Below are 20,576 nucleotides of genomic sequence, written 5' to 3'. Positions count from 1 at the left end.
GGGGGGGGAAGAGAGAGAGAGAGAGTGATGTTAGCGAGGTTTGGTGCTTGTTTGAAGTATCCTTGTTGGGTGAAAGCCTTTTTAAGATTGGTGAGGTGGCATACCAACTGCTGAAACTTCCTTAGCCTGACAAAGGGTTTTTGAACCCGAAAGCTTGCTTAATTATTGTTGTCCACCTATTTAAGTTGGTCTAATAAAAGATATCAGATTCACCCAAAGAACCTTGTCTGCCAAGACATTTATGTGTAATTCCATGTCTTGCAGGGCCACTACCAGGTACCATTCCTTGTACCTGGTAATGGTCCTGCTAGGCTCAAGATTTCATTCCAGGCAGTTTATTTTTAATGATCTGGATGGTGGAAAGCTTGTGAACAGCTTAAGACACCGTCAGAATTCAGATACAAGTTTAGTGCTGTGAGGACATGAAGGTGGCATTAGGACTTTCTTGTTCTGTAGATAAAAAATAAAATAAAAGAAGTGACCAAAGCTAGAGTTGGAGAAGCCTCATGAAGTCTGGCAAGCAGTGTCACCTATGCTGACATGACGTAATAATATGAAGCAAGTCTGAGTTGCTATAATTGTCACCAGGCTGCCTTGTGTATTGCGACTATCACACTCCTGGATTGAGAGCCAGTATCAGACTCATCTATTACAGCCTGTGATGGAGATTTGTTACCATTACTTCTTGTTTATAGGTTATCTCAGCCTGTCTCTACAGTCCCACGGAAGCCTAGAGCTTAGGTCAGGAGAAATGACCCACTTTTGAATAAAAACTGTAAACAGCCAATAGGTCCTGGTAGTTAACAAGGCAGAGCTGGAGGAAGTCCAATAAGTAAACCTTTTCTGTGCAAGAAGTCTAATTTCTTGGGTTCTTTCCTTTTGGAGTCCTGGTATAGCTGGTCATTTCAAGGACCACATACTACAAGCAATCTTGGTGTCAGACATGCATACAATATTCAAAGCTCTCGAGCAGGACTTAGTAGCATTTAAATACTCTCTTTGAAGTAGGAAGGAGCAAAATCGGAGAGTTCCACAATCTCTCTGTGGGGTCAAATATAACCTCACTGTTTGTAAGAAAAATCTTGTTTGCAATGAGATATCAGATACACTGTGAGTGTTCTCTCAGATTACTGTCGTCATGATGCCCAAGGCTTTATCTATCCTTCAAAGCAATTTTGGAAGGCACTAAGCTCACAGACTGCCACCGCTGGGGTCAAAGTGGCAGTCTCATTCAGAGTAGAGGATTTCTTAGATGGGGAGAGCAACTGGAGTCTTTACAAAATCATCATAAATGCATAGATACTAGGGTTGGAAGTGACCTCAACAGATCATCAAGTCCGATCCCCTGCCTAAGCAGGAAAGAGTGCTGGGGTCAGATGACCCCAGGCAGATGCCTATCCAGCCTTCTCTTAAAGACCCCCAAGGTAGGGGAGAGCACCACCTCCCTTGGAAGCCCATTCCATATTTTGGCCACCCTTACTGTGAAGAAGTTTTTCCTGATATCTAGTCTAAATCTGCTCTCTGTTAGTTTGTGACCACTGTTCCTTGTTACCCCAAGAGGCACTCTGGTGAACAGAGCATCTCCAATCCCTTGCTGCGTCCCCCTAATGAATTTGAAGGTGACCACAAGATCAACTCTCAGCTTTCACTTGTGGAGGTTGAAGAGGTCCAGGTCCCTTGGTCTCTCCTCATAAGTCTTGTCCTGTAAGCCCCAAACTATGAGTGGCCTTCCTCCAGACCCTCTCGAGGTTATTCACATGCTTCTTAAAGTACAGAGTCCAAAGCTGGACACAGTACTCCAACTGTGGTCTGACCAATGCTGCATAGAGGGGAAGTATCACCTCCTTGGTTCTATTTGTCATGCATCTGCTGATGCACGATAAAGTGCGGTTAGCTTTGCTGATGATTTCGTCACACTGACAACTCAAGTTCATCTTGGAGTCCACTATGACTCCAAGATCCCTTTCTGCTTCTGGTTGCTGAGAGGGTCGCTTCCCAGCCAGTAGGTGTGCTGGATATTTCTGCACCCTAGGTGCAGCACTCTGCACTTGTCCTTGTTGTACTGCATCCTATTGTGTACTGCCTACTTTTCCAATCTGTCCAGGTCTGCCTGCAATTGTTCCCTACCCTTTGGAGTGTGCACTTCAGCCCACAATTCAGTATTGTCCGCAAACTTGGACACAGTACACTTCACACCCACATCCAAGTCACTGATGAAGATATGGAAGAGTACAGGTCCAAGGACCAAACTCTGCGGGATCCCACTACTCACATCCTTCCAGGTTGATACCGACCCATCTACTACCACTCTCTGGGTGTGACTGCTAAGCCAATTTGCCACCCACCGGACCGTGTAAACATCGGTGTCACAGCCTCTTAACTCATCTTCACTCTGTGCTCTGGTTTAGTGACAGAGGGCCTGAATATTGATGCACTATTGTGTCTATTTCTTAACACATGCTGTGATGCTTTAGGACTCATGGAGACATTAAACCCAGTAGTAATCATATGGGTAGTGGCTGGATTGCATAGGTATTGGATGCAAAAAAGGTACTTAAGGAATCTAGCTACTGATACATGAAATAATTCTGTGTAATCTCCAACTGAGGGCACAGATTCCTGTTTACTGAACATGTAAGTTGAGTACTTTCTACTGTGGATCTCTGTAGAGCAGTGAAGTGGTGGTTAGTTACATAGCATCTACACCAGAAGGTATATTGAAGCTGGGTTTAAATAGAGGGTCTGTCCCTTCATGCGAAAGATTGATATCTGGAAAGTGAAGTATGTACTGGAGGATGACTGGAGATTCATCAGGTCTAAGAACCAGAAATGATTTGGCCAAGCCAGTGCCAGGAAGTCCATCATAGCTGACTGAGTACTGTCTGCACTTCCCTGTAACACTTAATATCAGTGCAAGTGGTGGGTCAGCACATGTTTTTTTCCGGTGTTTAGATATCAGTGGAAGAACGAATTTCTTTTCTTATGGTTAAGGACCGCAATGGTTGGAGATACCTTGTAAAATATCTTTGGCCATTTGTGGTCACTAGCTAACAGCCGCATGAAGTGGCCTGCAAGGACATTTTGGAAACCTGGGGTGGGGGAAGTGAATGGAAAAGTGGTTTCATGGTAAAAGTACAGGTTCCAGAGATGTGCAAATTCTTGAAAAAAGAAAAGAGAACGCGCTCTGGTATAAAACATCACTATAATATTATCAGTTATATCTGAATGATCACTCCTCTGAGTACAGGAATGAATGCCATGTGTGGCTGGCAGCTTTCAACTCCAGTACATTCACAGGAAGGCAGAGAGGCTTTCTTGGGTACTTAAGGACTTTGGGTCTGAAGAAGATCCAACATAAGGTCTCTAATCAAATGTAAAAGACCCTGTAACTAGTTTGCCACACAGCAATGGTGGAGAAAAGGATTATCTCCTTGCTTTTCTTTCAAAAGCTAGGGATAACTGGAGCTCTGTGGGACCTGTGCCTTTGTGCCTGTTATGGTTGTTGGGTAGATACAGATTTCAACCCCCTCCGCATACAGTGTAGATGAAATCTGGTATTCTGTGTTGTGTTAGTGCAGGAAACGACATACTACAAAAGTTTAAGGAAGACTGCATCTTGCAAGTGGGCGCTAAAATCAACTTTTGTATGTTAACTTTGTGACCTACTCCACTGAAGAGCAGACGTATCTGATGCATAGGGTTAGTCATGTGCTCTGGTGATTTCCTCACATAAGCCAATAATCAAAATACAACTACATCTGGATATCTTGCTTTCTCAAGCAAACTACCACTGCCAGGAATTTGAAAAGCTGTTATGGGTAGTCTGAATGGCAGGACTCTGTACTGATAATGTAAATTCCCTACTTGAAATTTCAGGTATTTCCTGAGCACTAGATGATTTTTATATGAAGCAGGAATGTGGACTTTAACAGCTGCAAGCCACTCTTGGAGATCCTGGCACAGCATTATATAAGACAGAGTTACTATCCTGAAACTGAAGTTGAAGACAAGGGTATCTTGCTGTCTCAAATCAAGAACCAGGCACTAGTCCTCCTTTCTTTCTGGAATTAGAAAATAGTGGGAGTGAACTCTCTCCTTCCATTGCTCAAAGACTTTAAAGTGATTCCACTGCTTGTTGTAAACTAGTACCTCACACAAGAGGTCCCTATAAAGGAAGGTGTATGTGGAGAAGGGAGGGTGGAATGTGGGAACACTGGATTTGTTTGGAATACTTTGTTTTGATCATCTCTTCGTACCCAGCTATCTGTAGTGACAAGCTGCCCAGACTCTCTGGGCATGTCTGTGTGTGCCCCTATGGTGCCATTGTTACTATGCTGTCATTTAGTACTTTCTTTTGGAAGTACTAAATGACGGCACAGTAACAGCCCACATTGTGCCATGCTGGTGGCACAGTTAGTTTTAGCTGCGACATTGCCATAGCAACATGCTATAGCGAGGGAGTGCGTTGCTATGGCGACATAGCTGTGGCATCACAGTTTGTGCCTACCGATGCTACGTTGCTGTAGCGCACTGCTACAGCAATGTAGCGTCTCACATAGACATGCCCTCTGAAAATAAAATAAATGGCTTCCAAAATGGGATGCGTGAGAGAAAATGATTCTCCAAGAGTTGCACTTCCTGACCAAGGCTGCCTTAATGTTGTTTCAGGATGCTGTGTGACTTGGCCTGCTTCTTCCTTTCTCCAAGTCCACAGAGTCCCAGAGAACTTACCTAAGTGCATTTATCTTGGTGCAACCACAAGGAATACCTCATGGCAAAAGATGCCCCTATGCTGTTTCATGTATTGAATAAGGCCTGGAGAAAAATGTGAGCCATCAGAGGATCTTTAGAGTAGGGACCTCAAATCTTTCTTGTGGGTTGAGGTGTGCCTTACGACCCTTTTCCATTCTCTTAGTGTGTAAGCAGACATTGATAAAAAAAATTATGGTGTCACAAAGGCTAAGCAAACAGACGCCCAGGACCCCTGACGTACCACAAATGCCAAAGATGTGTGGCTGTGACATAGACGGTATGATTTTGTGCTGCTATTTAGCACCTGACTTCTGTTTGCTTTGAGGTGGGAGAGTATGGGCCCTCCTTACTCACAGAGCAGCATAATTGGGCCCCTGAAGCCCAGGAAGCACCTGCCTGGGTTCCCCTAAGTACATGCTGACACTGGTGTGGTCCCACCAATCAGCTGTTTGACAGTCTCAGCCCTGGAACTGCACCTCAGTGAGTTTGACACACTGGCGTGGGTCACCCTGCTAGCAAAGGAGTGCCTGGGGAATTGTGAGACTTCCTTTGTATTGGTTTCCAGGCTTTTTGTTGCACTGAAGTTTCCTGTGGAATTGAAGGGCCTGGGGAATCCCTGGGTGCTCCTCTGCTAGTGGGAGCTGCAACGACATGACCCTGTTGGACAACAGGTGACATCTGTTTTGCTCAAGGAAGTGGATCAGCTGTACTGGGACACGTCCTGAAAACAGTACATTTATCAGAAATGTGCCAATGTCTGAGGCACAGAAGGTATGCCCACTGTTAAGTGAGATGACTGTCACAAAACGGATATTCTTAAAACTAAGAAACTTGAGTTTAACAAAAGCCTGGAAACCAATACAGAGCAAGTCTCACAATTAAGAAAAAACATTTTGTTTTGTTTTGCTGGTGGAGAAGGAAAGCTACCAAATATTCAATGAACATTAAATTAACAATTTCTACCTAATGTCTCTAAGCAAGAGAGAATTTAGTTGCTCTGCCCTTAAATGCTGCTAAGGTTCTAACTTACAATCACAGATTGTAAGAGGGAACTGAGGGAGGCTGGGCCTGTTTTGCTTGTGGGTGGGTGGGACAAGAAGACTTGGGCCTTGTCTATCCCAGAGCAGCAACATGTGCTAGAGAGCAAAGAACTGAGAACACCATGCCCACTGAGTATGCTGACATGCTTTAGGACTGGAAGTTTGCCAGTGAGTCTGCAGAAAAAAGGATCAGGCCCCTCACCATTTCTGCTTTCAGCAGGATCCTGTGGCCGGCAGGACATCTTGGGCCACCTGGGAACAGGCTGACTTGCCCTTGGGGCAGCACAGACAGGCAGGCAGGAGGGTGGCTGGGATTGCTGGTGGCTGAAGGAGGCGGGGATGGGGCACTGGAAGCCCAGGTAGGCTCAAGGAAGTATTCAATTGGGTGCCTCTGAGCTGGGGCAGCACCTAGACAGCTAGCAGCCTGGGCTTCCAGAGCCCTGTGCACCATCTCTGCTGCCTTTTCTGGTTGCCAGCACACCCAACCACCCTCCTGGTGCCTAACTGTGCCGCCCCAGGGGCAAGCCAGCTTGTTCCTGGGCGGCCCCAGGCATCCTGCCGGCTGCAGGAGCCTGCTGAAGGCAGAAGTGGAGAGGGGCCCGATCCTTTTTTTTTTTTTGGCAGAGACTGCCCACCTCTCTTGTGGCCAGGGGGCGAGCTGGATGTGGGCTGAGTGGCCCCAGAGCTGTGGGGGCCCCCTGGTCCTTCCCTCTGTGGCAGTGGTACCCCCCAGTCACCTGGGTGGGCTGCTAGCAGGCCAGGTACTGCCCCAGCTTGGGGTTGGGGAAGAGTTGGATCGGGCTGGGTGATCCCTCCAAACTGGGATAGTACCTAGCCCATTAGCAGCCCACCTGGGTGGCACAACTGCCGTAAACAGAAGGACTGGGACCCCCTGCAGCTCACGGGCTGCTTGGCCCACTGGCCACGGGCAGGCTCAGGCTCCGAGAAAAAAAAAGGATCGGGCCCCTTACTGTAATGTGACAGAAAAATTGAACCATGTGGGTTTCAATTAAAAACCCACTGTTTCAATTTAGGGGTCACAGAATAAATCCCTGAGGACTAAAACCCCAGCACGTGTACAAGTGCCCTAACAGGCCAAAAGAATGTGAACTTAAGTTCATACAAACTAGAATTGGGATACATGCAGGTCAGTACTCAGAAGAATTGGTTGTTCATAAGAGGACTGTTATTTCTGAATGATGTAAAAATCATCCAAGATTGTGCATCTTTTCTTCTGCCTTTTTCCTCCTATCTCAGAGAAGGTTTTTATATCTTTTGAAACCATGAAGACACTGCAATAATTGACCTATCCTTAACTGTTTTTGTTGGAGTAAACTTTATATTAACTCAATACTAGGAGCCATATACACTGATCAATTAGTTGGATTACTATAATACTGAGAAAGAAATGTTTCAAAAATAAAATGAAAGAAAATTAAAAATGAAAGACCTTTCGCGTTTTTACCTGTAATCTTTCCTATAGAATCCTCAACACTTATATGTCATTTATATTGGACATATTTAGCTTGTTTGAGATCTTGGAGGTATTGCTAATATTTGATATACTTCAAATATATATAATTAGACTGACTTCATTATCCTAACTAAAATATGAAGGAATGGTATAATAAAACAATACCTATTTAGGTACAGGAGAATATGGTTCCCTCTAGTGGCATATTTAATACTAGCCTTGATCCAAATTAGTAGATACAGGATTTGATGACAGTAGCGCATCTTAGGAACAAAAGTATTTGGTGGAAAAACCTCACTTTTGACCTTCTGCCCCAAAATACTTTCCACTGATCTTCGCAAGTGTGATAACGTATGCTTATTCAAAAACAAACTTAATTTTGCACCCACATATCTCTTGGAAATATTCTACACTATTTGCTGCTACTTTAAACCTGCCAAACTACCTCATTCTAGAATGAGACTTAGCTGTTCTAAGAGTAGAGTCTGTCAGAAACTATTTAACAATAAATGTGTGGTGCTTGTCTTGGTGTTGCACAGCAACAGTATTCTTATCTACCCCAGCATTTTGCAGAGTGGTGATTTGCAACATTTTTTAGACTCAAGGTACTTCATGGAAAATGCCAGCTTTTAGCTTTCACTTGCTGACCATGGAAAAATATTAGAGCAATTCTTTTGTTGCCAAGAACTCAGAAAGATTACAACAGGTAAGAATGTTTTTGAGACTATGGATTCCTATTTGAAATCTCTGGCCACGTTGACACGAGTATGGACATTTGTTTCACCAGGGACAAGAAGCAGTGGCACACTTTTTGCTGCTGGTACTTGTCCTTGGGGGACGCAAGTGCCACATGCCCTCTGGTGTGCAGCGGGTTACCCCAGGTGGGGTAGGGGAGGCTAGGGCCAGCACTAGCCTAGCCCCAGCAGCCTCATCTGGGGTCCTGGGGTCTCCTGAGGCTGCAGTAGCAGCGATCCTGCCGCTCACGGCCTGGCTGGTAGCTGGAGCATGGCTCCAGCCAGACAGGCTCTGGTTTTGGGTGGCATGTGCTGCCCCTGTGCGCACTGTCCAGCTGTTCTCCACACTACCTCGCAGTGTGGAGAACAGCTGAATGTGTGGTATATGGCACAGCAGACATGTCTGCATGGCCACGCTTGTCTGGATGTAGCCTTTGGGTTTATCTTGTGAATCATGTGTGGGTATTTGCACACCTATCAGTGCTAATGTTGCAGGGCACCCTGCAGCATGTTCAAAAGGATCTCAACAGCATCCTTGATGAGAATTATTGACGTACAGGATAGTACTGAAGTTGTACAGAAAAGTTTGATGATAAGAAAACAAGGATTTGACATTTTCCTTTACAAGTATACAAAGTTAAAAGTTTTTACTTCCCCTTGTCTCCTACTAGCTTAGCAAGGTGATAACAGTTGAAAGTCATCACCAAGAGATGAGTTATTGATTTCAGACATTTAAAAAGCTTTCTATCTTTTATCAGTAGATCTTTTCCCCAAATAAACACTTTGAAAATCCCCCGACAGGCCAATGCATTGGAATGGAGCTGCAGAAAATAAAAACTCATGGTACAATATGAATATATATTCTTTTTACCAGAGATATCATCCTCTTCATTCAAGCCTGAACGAGTCCCTCTTTCCTCCACTATTGTGCCTGTCTTCTTCTTTAATAAATACTGCCGACCAATAGTCATCTTCCCTGCACGTTTGGCTCCTTTCACAATTGTTTTTGAGATGGTACTATAATTCAGAAATGAATAAAAATATTTTTTTAAACAGCTTTGATTTTTAGGAATATTTTGTATTCGTGTCATTATACCTAACTACACTTTTATCATGGGTCTGCTTGCGCACAAACTGTTTGTCATAATTTTCCATTTAATTTCAAGAAAAGCAACAAAAGTAAGGATTTCCAAAAATAAGCTCCTGAGGTAATTTTTAATTGAGGTTTGGAAGAATGTGCCAATATTTTTCCAGTATGTCAACATGCCCAACTGCAGCATCTTCTCTTTTCAGGTGCTGCTGGCTATGTGACAATAAGTCTACTTGGCTGACATTAAAAAAAAAAGGCAAGCTTAAACATTTTAAGATTCCAGAACTATTTTGGTATTTATTCTAACAGGCTAGCAAGGCAGAAATTAATACAGGTATACAAGTTGCCACCCTGGACCAGACTAACTATTGATCTAGTCGAGTACCTTGCTTGAAATTAGCTTAATTTACTTCAAAGAAAAGTCACCCCCCCAAATCTACATAAAGAGCACCAGGACAACTGCATTGAGCAGAAATTTGTTCTTATCTATATTCTCATGGCTGATTTATTTCCTAACCAGGTCTTGTACAACTGATGGCCCATGGGTCACATTCACCCACAAAGGGTAAATGCATGGCCCACAGGTTCCCACCTGGCTGCATTAGAATGGAAAGTAAAAAAAAATGATACATATGTTCATACATATTGCGCACTACATAGATTTCACTTGGCACACACAAACAATGAACATCATAGAATCTAATCAACTGAGCTTTGTTGAAGACTACTTTCGTTTGGAATTTTGCAAGGCTCTCAAAGCTTACACATAATACGTTGGAATAATAATAGATACAAATATCAGCAAAAATCTCATTGAAGAAAAACAGAGAATACAACTTACCGAAATGAAGTGTTTTTTTCTTTTTGCTTTGGTAAGATTAGCTGTGGTGCTATCTGTCCAGCTGCAAAGGCAAAAGTACTGAAGATGGACTGAGGGTAACGGAACTTCGTTAGCTGCTTCTTAAATATTTCTACCACTTCAGGACTCACTTCTTCATCAAATGCTACTTTAATTAACTGTACAAAAAAGAAAGAACATGTTATAGACTAAAAATAATTAAATATGGGGACTTCTGGGGTGAAAAGGCTTAAAAAAGAACACATTTAGGAATACTAAAATTCCTGAAAAATATATTTATAAAACATGTTTATGTAGAACCATACTATTAGAAAATACAGGTACCTGTATATATTACTTATTAGGGGAACACAGTATATATCCTGTTGATTTTTGCTTTATTTTTTGAATTTCCATTCTAATGCAAAAGCATTTCCACTATGCAGTATCTGGAATTCTCATAATACTAGCACAAAACATTTCGGAGAAACCTAAGTGGTAGTTTTGGCACTCATAATATTGTGCTAGTTAAACCACCAGTCATACTTTCTCACTACATGAGATAGTTTTGGCTGGAAGTGTGTTAGTGGCCCAAATCTTTGAGGACATATGTCATAAGTTGGCAAAAAAGGCTGGTAAGCTACTTTAAAGACTTTTTCACTACCACTACATGCACAATTCCAACATTAATAAATGACTACAGGCACCCTTGTCTTGCTCTTTCATTCCAATTTGTTCAACTTGCTAAGCCTAGAAAACTGTGCTAAGAGCAAAGCGTAAGAGCCAAATCGGACCCCTGGAAAATGCACTGCCTCAGATTAGCCAACATTGAAGTATTTTACGAGTGAAAGAATGGCATTATAAAGTCCAGAAGGTCTTCTTTCCCATAATCCTCAGTCAGCAGATGACAGCTAGCCCTGGGGATGAAGGGAAAAAAAAGACAGAGCAAGGGAGATGGACAAAGGGACAAAGTAAACCCCCATGGTGAGAAGAAATAAAAAATAAACATTTGAGGTATTTTTTTTATTTTGTAAGGGTCCAGATGAAATTATTTCTTAAATACATTTGCTTGCCTATCACAAAGCAGATCTCATCCTTTGTTTTCATTTCACTTGCATTAGTGATTTCTTTCCAAATGGCTAATATTCCTGTTAATCTAGAACCTCCTTTATACAAAGTTTTGAATCTTTTAAAGATTATCTTAATACGATGTTTTAAATGTAATAATGTAGCTGAAACTAAAATCCTTTAGATGGCCATACTTAAGATGCACAGAGAAAAGATTATTTCACGTGGTATCGAACTCTGGCTTTTATAAAAGGAATAGAAAGTAAGCTGTTTGATGACTGTTTTTGTTTAAATAACCTAAGGCAAAACTATTTTAAACAAAAGCAGACATTATATTTGATCAGAGTTCAGCAACAGAAATACTGAGTTGTGGCTGCATTTCCCATTCTTATGCAGCACATTAAATAGGGTAATACTAATTCTACTCACTGACATTTTTTCTTGAAGATTTCTATCTTGCATTCTCTTCCCCCTCACTTGGCGCCTCATCAGAGTTTAGACTGCTTTTTCTATTAAATTTACAGGATGGAGTTATGAGACAAAAATCCCATGAGGATTTCCACTCCCACCACTTGTCCTCTGCAGAGAAAGTTTTGGGAACTGTCCTTAAACCTGGCAAATCATCAGAGGCCTGTGCAGATCTTGGGGATCCATCAAACCTCAGAGCCACCCATGCTGAGGCCACGTTTCTCCCTTAGGTCTAATTACTAGGGGTCCCCCTAATGATCCTTAGAAGTGGAAGTTTCATTTCAGCTGTGCTACCGAGGAAATCCTCTTCCCATGAATGCTCCTAGAAATCCTGGTGAATGGCAGGAACCTCTACAGAAAATATAATGTACATGTACTACAACCTTTTCCAAATACTGGATTTACTCAAATATAAGACAACCTGCAATAATTAGATTCTATACATATAGAAAACGTATACATTTGATATAATTTTCTAGGAATAGAATCTAATTATTGGAGGTTTGCCTTGTATTTGTCTCCCCCTCACTGCTACAGCAGGGGCAATTAATCTAGGGGCAGGGAGGTCAGGTGGCCTCTTTACCCTCTGCCCCACAACTTATTTTCCCCTGCAGCCCCTCTCCTGCCTTACTGTCAAGACCCTGCTCTCCTTGAGCACATGGAAGTGAGAAACAAATTTGAAATCAGTGACCATAAAATAAACATGCCTGAAGTAATTTGCATATAGTACCCATAGACTTAGTTCATCCAGAATTAATGCATTTTAACTTTTTTGAAACTGCTACAAGTATTAGCACAGGTACTCCATAAACACACTTTTAAGCAGCACTTTGGCACCTACTTATATATATAGTACAAACTATGCATGATACAAGTTCAGTGGCTTTCAAGCTTTTTTCATTTGTGGACCCCTAAAAAATTTTGAATGGAGCTGTGGACCTCTTTAGAAATTTTGAATGGAGGTGTGAACACCTTTGAATTGTAAGTGAAGGTACACATACTTCTGATTGATCATAGTCATCTTCTGCAGACCTCTTAGACACAGTCTGTGGATGCCTAGAAGTCCATGGAACATAGCCAAAAGGCTCATGATTTATCACACAGTTCAATGGCCAGCACAGTCAACAACATTTCAAGTCATAGTGATCCCACACCTCAGCACTGCTCAGTATATGTGTGTACTCCAGATAGCCCCCACGAAGGACTTATGTGCTAGCTAGTCCCCCATTCATGGTGTGGAACTGGGTGTCCTTGTCACAAGTCCTGGGATCCTCCAAAAATTTATATTCAGATAAGGTGCAGGTCAACCTGGCTCAGCTCCACCTCTTGGAGGTCAGGGCCACACTAATCATATACAACACACTGAGGGGCTGACAGAGGGGCTCTGTGTGAACTGTTTGGGGCCCCATTTGGTGATGTCTGGCAGACATTTAAGGCTGGTGAAAAAACAGGAATCTTTGAAAATGGGATAGAAAGGAACAGCTCAGCTGTGGGAGTGAAAAGGAAGTAAAAATATATGCAGTGTAGTGGCTCACCATACCTTCAAAAAGATTTGGTAATGATGGGGGACTGGATTCAATGGGCACTACCATGCATCCTATTCAAATGGACCATATTAACCTATCCTTGTGATCGGGGCTTTTTTGCCAGCTTGTTTCTTTGGCCTTTTGGCCTCTGGAATCAAGACTAGGGAGCATCTGAACTCCCAGGGCTCTGGGGCTGGGGCTTGCATATAGGATGCCTGCCTTGGATTTGGGAATATCTTAAGTCCTCAGCTGAAGAGTCTGGGAGGTAGGAGACTTGGTGGTGGTAGTGCCACACAGATTTGAACAACTGAGCCCTGTTCACTTGATATAATTTGGAACTCATTTGGCTGATTTGGCTGAAGACGTGAAAAAAAAAGGTGGGGGCGGGGAGGTTTCCAACAGCATGTTTGCCCAATATGGGCCATATGTTTCATAGTCACGATCAGTGTTGTCTGCATTTAACCAGTTTCATAGTTGGTTTCCATGACTGAGCACATTCTGCTTTTGGTAGCAGTTTAAAAATAGACAGCATATTTAATGAGGTTTCCTTATATGTGAATATAAGACATGGGGCTTTGTTCCCCATGCTGACTGGGAGAAAAACTTTGTCTTGTATTCAAGTAAATATGGTAAATTCTACGGGACTGATGATATGCATACCTTTTGACATACTCCAAATCCTTTTGCTGTCAAGCAGAGAATTTGGACACCTAAGCCACATCCAGATGAGTGCGGACATTTGGTTCCCTGGGGACAAGTAGCAGCAGCCCACCTTGTGCCACTGCTACTTGTCCCTGGGGAACACCTGTGCCACGGTGGTTCTGGTGCATGGCAGGTTATCCTGGGTGTGGTAGGGGAGGCTGGGGCCAGCAACTCTGCTGGTCCCAGCAGCCTTACCTGGGGCCTTGGGGGCCAGGGAAGCTGCAGCCGTGGTACTTCTGTAGCTGGGAACCTGGTTGGCAGCTGGAGTGTCGCTCTGGCTGGCTAAGCTCTGGTTTTAGGTGGTGTGTGCTGCTGACACATGTGCTGCCCTGCTTTCTTCCACACAGGTTTTTATGACCCTGAGATTTCTTATGGCCAACCCCCCACCAGTGCTGCAAGGTAGCAGCCTGGGGAATGCCTGAAGGTGTGGTGTGTGGTGCCACAAACCGCACGGCCATGCTTGTCTGGATGTGGCCCTGAGATGCTCTCTGACACACAGAAAGGTGGAGAGATAGAAACATAGTTGCAAAAACAGTTCTAAAAGATACTAAGTGCCCACTGAGTTCCTTTGGCTCCTCCCAGAATTAAAGGTGTAAACTGTAGGAGGTTGTTTGGATGTAATTATTGTTTCAGATGCGTCTTACAACACTCTATTCTACCTGAAAGGTGGCTGAGGTGATCTGCAGTCCTTCCTGCATATTCTGTTGCAACTGGTTTTGAATAGCTATCTTCTTCTCCTTCATTAAAGATGCAATAGGAAAGCTTCGGACCACCGTCTGTTCTCCAACTAAATATCATAGGAGCACATTTATAGATATTTATTAGATTAGGGAGGTAGATCTGTTTGGCTTCATAGTACTTTGAACATTTGTTACTGAACAGACTCAAGACAAGGGAAAAATCATACCTATAATCTCAAATGTAAGAAATATTACCATATAGAATTCACTTTGGGCAATATACTTTATAGAAGCTGATAAATTCCCAAAGTATTACTTACACCCAAGATTCAATTTTCCTATTGCTAATCTTTTTGATTGAAAATACTTTTTTTTTTTTTTACTTTATCTATTCCTGCTAAAAGAAATGCCATAAAAAATTGGTATAGGTCCAGGAATCAGTTTCTAATGTAATAATTTGCCATATTGTATTATGCAGCTCATAAATAATAACTAATATGCACTAGTTTTCTTATTAAAAACTATGCACTTTATAACTAAAATTGTACTTTTTTGGCGTGGAAATCTGCTCTGTAGACCTGCTACTATTTCCATGATATAATTAAAAACAATACTTAATCCTGTAACAGCTGTATAAGAGAGAAAGTTAATACCATTCTGCAAGATTTTCAAGCTAAGATCAATTTTTTTTAGTTCCTACATTTCAAAGTCAATCCATTTTTCTTGATTACCATACTTTTTGGTACTATTTTTAAGAGTGTTTGAACACATTCAGGCCTTTGAGTGTGGGAATTTATTCCTATTTGATTGTAAAAGTCTTCAACTGTAAGTCTCCATTCTGATATAGATCATCACTTAATTCCTGAACCCATTACATGAGATTTTAATTTTTAGCCACTCATGAATGCCATGTGCCCCAGGAGGCTCAGGGGTGGGCACAGCAACCACCCACAGGTGGTGGCACCGGTGTTGGTGCTGAGCAGGGAGCTCCTGCAGGAAGCCACGGTGGCATTAGTGGTGGTGAGCGCCGACCAATGGTTGGCGACTGCCCACAGACACTACCGGCCGTATCAGTGGTGGCCAGTGGCAATTGGGGATTACCCGTAGATGCAGCTGGCAGTGTCAGCAGCTAAGGGAGGGGGTGGCGAGCAGCAACCATTGGCAGGGAGGGGTTTAATTCCCCCCTCTCCATCCCACCAGCAGGGACCCGAGCCAGGTTTGCTGGGCACTTCCCCCTCACTGCTGCAGCAGTGGGGCATCATGGCCCCTGAGCATGAATGACTGGTGCTTTCCGTGATTGGGGGGCACCATGGCAGCAAGTGGTGAGTGGGGACCGCCTGCAGCTGCTGGTGGTGGTTAGTGGTGTTGGTGGTGAGTGGACACTTGCCCTGAGCACAGAGAGGCTGCTGGCACTGCTGCAGAGTCTGTCCGGCTCAGCTGCCTCCATTCTGTACTCAGGGCCAGTGGTTAATAAGCCCCCTCCTGTTGGGAGGGGCGGCTGGCCCTGAGCACAGAGTGGTGGCAGCGGCCAGGCTAGGCAGACCCCACTGTAGTGCCAGCAGTTTCTCTGTGCTCAGGGCAAGCTCAGCAGGAGGGGGCTTATTCAGCTGCTGGCACTGCAGTGGGGTCTGCCTGGCCCGGTGGCAGCTGCCACTCGGCCTATATTTGGGGTCAGTGGCTGAATAAGCCCCCTCTTGCCGGGAGGAGGCTTGCCCAAAGCACAGATTGAACAGTAGGGGCTGGGCCCCACCCCTGCTTAGGAGCTGGAGCGGTGAGTGGTGAGTGACCCTGACGGGTAGCAGTCCATCACGGCTTCCCAGAGTGTGAGCCGCTTCCCCGTGGGGGCTGCTCTGTGGGGGGCTTGCAGGGCTCTGGCCTGCTTTGGACCCCAGCACTGCTGTGCATAGCCCACCACAGCTCTGCTGGCCCCACAGTCCAGCGCCCCCGCTGGGAAGGGGCTTGTGCTCCCCCACATCATGGCAGGGGCTGCTGCCCCCAACAAGGGTCCTGCCCCCTCCCGCTGCAGCAGCAGGGCAGGGTGTGGTCAGACACCAGCCAGTAGGGCCCCTTTGGGGGGGCTAGGGAGGGAAGGGACAGGGGTTATTCCTCCTCCCTATGTTGTCCAGCAGGGGGCCTATTTTGGGGCAGGGAGCACGGTGGCGAGGGTAAGCAGATCTAGCGCCCTGCGGCTGTAGCATCCCTCGGCTCCTGGCCCGGGGAACTGCAGGCATGTGCCTGCATTGCCTCAGTCCAAAGAGAATGTTTGTCCTGTTACAAACCAGTTCAGCCTAGGCAAGTTAAACTAACCTGCAAAGGGTGAATCAATTCAGTCTCCAGCTTTTTGAATGTCTGTCCCTAGCCTAGGTTTCACAAGCCCTCTTTAACAGGGACTGTCAGCCTGCAGGGCCCATACATGCAGCCCTCAGGGTCATTATATGTCATGTAACCATGACTGCTAGTTCCTCACTGTGCTCTGGCTGCTCAGTTGTTTCAGAAACCAAGGCTCCAAGCCCTCTGTGGAAAGACAGAAGGAAACAGCTGAACCTTCCTCACCTCTCCATGGGAAAAAGGAGAGGAAGGGAAGAGGAAGAAGAGACCCATTAAGGGAACCTTTGAGAAGGACTGCTGCTGTCTCACAAATATTCAGTGAGGAATGGATGATGACTGAACAAGAATGGAAAAGTCAGGTAAAGTTCAGGAGCGCTCTATTTTTGTTTGAAAGGGGAGGAGGGCCTCTATAGCTGTGCAGAGGGCCTTTGCAGTGAGCAATCACCTGGGTGTTTGCAGGAAGGCTGTGTGTGTAGGAGGTGGCCATTCTTATGTGTGTACTTGGAAAGATAACTTGGTATTAATAGCACTATATCATGGTGGTGGTGAAAAGCGATGAAAGCCCAGATGATATTTGGAAGGCCACAGATACATTTATGAGTGAGCAATTTGAAAACCACTGATCTACTACATTGTGTTGTTAGGTCCAGTTTACAGATGAGGAAGCTGAAGGAGTGAGACATGAAGGGAGCTGTCCACATCAAACAGCAAGTTTGTGGGAACGCCAAGAATTCCAGAGGCATAACTGAGCAGTTTGGTGCCCAGGAGGACAGGGGTGAACAGGGCAGCAGCAGCTGAGCTGCTGGAAGCAGTGACTGCTCCTTTTGTGTGACCTCTTCCCTCCAGTCAGCACCCAGGGCTGATGCTCTGCTTGCCATTGCTGCCACTCCCACTCTTGCTCCTACTGAAGAATACTACCCAGGATTTCTTGTGGTCTCCAGCTTTAGCCAAATCACTCCCTTGCTCCTGTGATAAGGACTACTGAATTATTTCTTTTATGCAAGTATAAACAAAAAATCATCTGTACCCATACAGGTGAGAAACAAATGATTACACGAATATTTGAATTTTCAATCATTTCGAATGGAACATGTATTTTGAATATGTTAATTAAACTAAAAGGCCAGTTCAAAGGTTTACATACATGAAAGAGCATGGTTATTTTGGTCTGAACAAAAATGAGCATACCTAGTTGATCATGAGGAGTGCCTTTAAATATAATTCTATATGTAGTAAGGAATAATGCTCCTTCTGCTGGGAGAATATGGGGGCCTCCAAGTAATCCTCCTGTTGCTTCTTCTCTGCCATCAGGATCCAGTAGCACACGGAGACCTTCACATACAAACTCTTCTCCTGGAAGCAAAGCTGGTCGCAGAATCTTAGGCTGACCGCCCCCAGAAGAAAAGAACTTATATTTTAAAAGAAATATGCACTGCAACACCGGGATCTATTTAGCCTATTTGGAACAAAAACCTTCAAAACAAAATTGTTAGGATATGGAGGAGGAGTCTGGACTCAACTCAGGGAAATGGGTTTTTTAAAAATAACAAGCATGCAATCACTTGTTTATGTTCAGAGGTTTGGCTCTGCTACTTTCACAAGTTTGTGTTTCATAGACCAAAGCCAAATAGCTTGTTTATTACTGATGAAAACTTTCTTTTGGTGCTCAGATGTCTCTTTACACTAGAACAAGAAAGATTAATGATACTTCTACCTGTATATGACTCCAATACTTGAAGACAATACAAACAAATTTCACAATGCTTGCCTTTTGTATTGGTGGTAGTCTTCTACTCTCCCGATGGACAGCCTCCAGTGTCTCTATGTGCATCGCTACAATGCCTAGGAAGCAGTAATGCTATAAATTAAACCTCATATAATACAAGAAAGATGAAAACAAAGTAATGATTCCAATCTTAGAATTAACTGTCAAGGAAATAAAAAATAGATAACTTCAATGGTTATTTAAAATTTGTCAATAATTACAGTCAAGGAAACAAACCCTTAAACAGTACTGAAAATAAAAGAAACAAGACACATTTCTCCTTTCAAAAATGATCATTTCCCAGAGAATGAAAAGAACTATAACAGACTAGGAAAGTAAGCAAAGAGCATAAAAGGAATTTATATTTTTGGCACAGCTCTTACCTGGTATCATGCAATGAAGGCCTTTGATGTGATCCTGTGTGACTCCACTCTCTGTACAAACCTTGTCAATAAATCGGGTGATGAAGCGCACAACTGCATTGGCAACATCATTGTTTTCAGAGTCCTCAAACCCACTTTCAGTGTCGTAGCTCTCTGCCACACTGCCTGCAATACTACAGAAGATGAAAACAATTCTTAGCGTGAAAAAAATCCAGTTAGCTAACCATATTGTACAGAGGTCTGACTATACTGCTAACCTATTGCGCTGGTGGCACTTCTGTACATGCACAGTAGTATAACTGCCTGAATGTGATTTTTGCAGACAGACTAATTAACTCTGCTTGGAGCTAATTAGCTTAGGCACAGCAGTATGCATCAGAGAGGTGCTACCCAGCATGGTAAATTATTGGTACAGACATGTTCAGAGTAAGGTATTTAAACAAAGCAAGCACTTTGCCTCTGTGTGTCAAGCAGTTTCTGATATTAACAGCATAAATCCACAGACATACGCTGATACCTAGTCTAGAACTGCTACTCTTACTGTTGCTAACACTGTTGGGTGCACTGGGAACAGAGAAGCAAAAGACTCCTTCAAAAAGGCTAACTTAGACAGGGCTACAAGAGATAGCATAGGATTCATTCTTAAAATCAAATGCCCCTGAAGCCCGGACTTCTTGTTTTCTCTTCTTTAAATATAGCAGTAGTTTTCAATCATTTTAGAGTTGAGGCACCCTTTGGAAATACCAGCTCTTGATTTTCACTACCACAAATTCTACAAAACTAAGTCTTTATTTTAAAAAAATGCCCAAATGATAAGAGTTGTATACATATATAAATATTCTCTTATTAAAATACGAGGAGAATACTGGACACATTGTATGACAACTATTTATACTGTAGTCCTGGATCACTCACGATCTTTAGTTTGCAACAACCCCAGTGATTACATCACAATATCTGAAAAGAGCTTTTTTATTTATACCTACACCTAAAATGAGGAAACCGTTTTTGGTTGTTCTGGCCTTTTTAAAATACAAACCACCGGGGTTACCAACTAAAAACAGCTACCAACTACTATTGTTGGAAAAGCAATAAAGGGCTTTACAACTTCAGAGTTGTAGGTAGCTCAGCATAGGTGAGAGAATTTCAGGAGGACTCTGTTCTGAAGTGCCTAACAGTTGTAATTATTGTTTTGTTTATAAAGATTTTAGTAGCTCCATTAATGTTTTTAGACTGGCTCAATATTCTGAAACTTAAAATAATACTATGGATTTGTATGTATGTCAAAGGACAAAGCAGCACTTTTGGGAAAATATTAAAACAATTTGTAGATATTATTGGCATTAGGCCATGTCTACATGTTATAGTTAGTGTGCAATTAACTGGTTAATTGTACAATTAACTGAGACCAGCTACTCGAGCAAAGTACCTATCATGCTATTAAAAGCTCCAACCAGCTATAAAGATAGACCTTGAAAATGTGTACCAATTTTAAAGTTGGTTAATTTGCACCTGTAGCAAGGAATACATCATGTGATAGCAATCTGTGGGTCCTCTGGCATCCCAGGGTGCATTGTTACATTCCCAGTGTATACTGCTCTGAAAAAGAACAAGAAGGAAACCTCTGCCCCAGCACAGCTCTGAGCCCTAGATTCATTCCTCCAACCCAGCAGGAGAAATACTCCCCTACCCACCACATGAGCACTGAGCAGATGAGCAGGGACCCCC

The 20,576-nt window shown here is 43.4% G+C and overlaps 1 protein-coding gene across 1 annotated transcript in view; it reads right to left on the bottom strand.

The window, feature by feature from the left end:
- Window positions 1–20,576, bottom strand: part of SBF2 (SET binding factor 2) — a 584,661-nt gene that overhangs the window by 89,597 nt on the left and 474,488 nt on the right. Inside the window, exons 19-24 of the mRNA XM_019519970.1 lie at window positions 18,849–19,021; window positions 18,469–18,542; window positions 17,889–18,084; window positions 14,352–14,479; window positions 9,932–10,107; window positions 8,872–9,017 (exon numbers count right to left, since the gene is read on the bottom strand). Coding sequence (XP_019375515.1) covers window positions 8,872–9,017; window positions 9,932–10,107; window positions 14,352–14,479; window positions 17,889–18,084; window positions 18,469–18,542; window positions 18,849–19,021 — 893 coding nt within the window. The remainder of the gene's footprint in view (window positions 1–8,871; window positions 9,018–9,931; window positions 10,108–14,351; window positions 14,480–17,888; window positions 18,085–18,468; window positions 18,543–18,848; window positions 19,022–20,576) is intronic.

This window comes from Gavialis gangeticus, unplaced genomic scaffold (genome assembly GCF_001723915.1).
Source record: "Gavialis gangeticus isolate Ggan-Ray unplaced genomic scaffold, GavGan_comp1, whole genome shotgun sequence".
In the NCBI taxonomy this organism is placed as follows: domain Eukaryota; kingdom Metazoa; phylum Chordata; order Crocodylia; family Gavialidae; genus Gavialis; species Gavialis gangeticus.
Note: the sequence above shows the minus strand (reverse complement) of the source record. Positions and strands in the feature narration are given on the sequence as shown.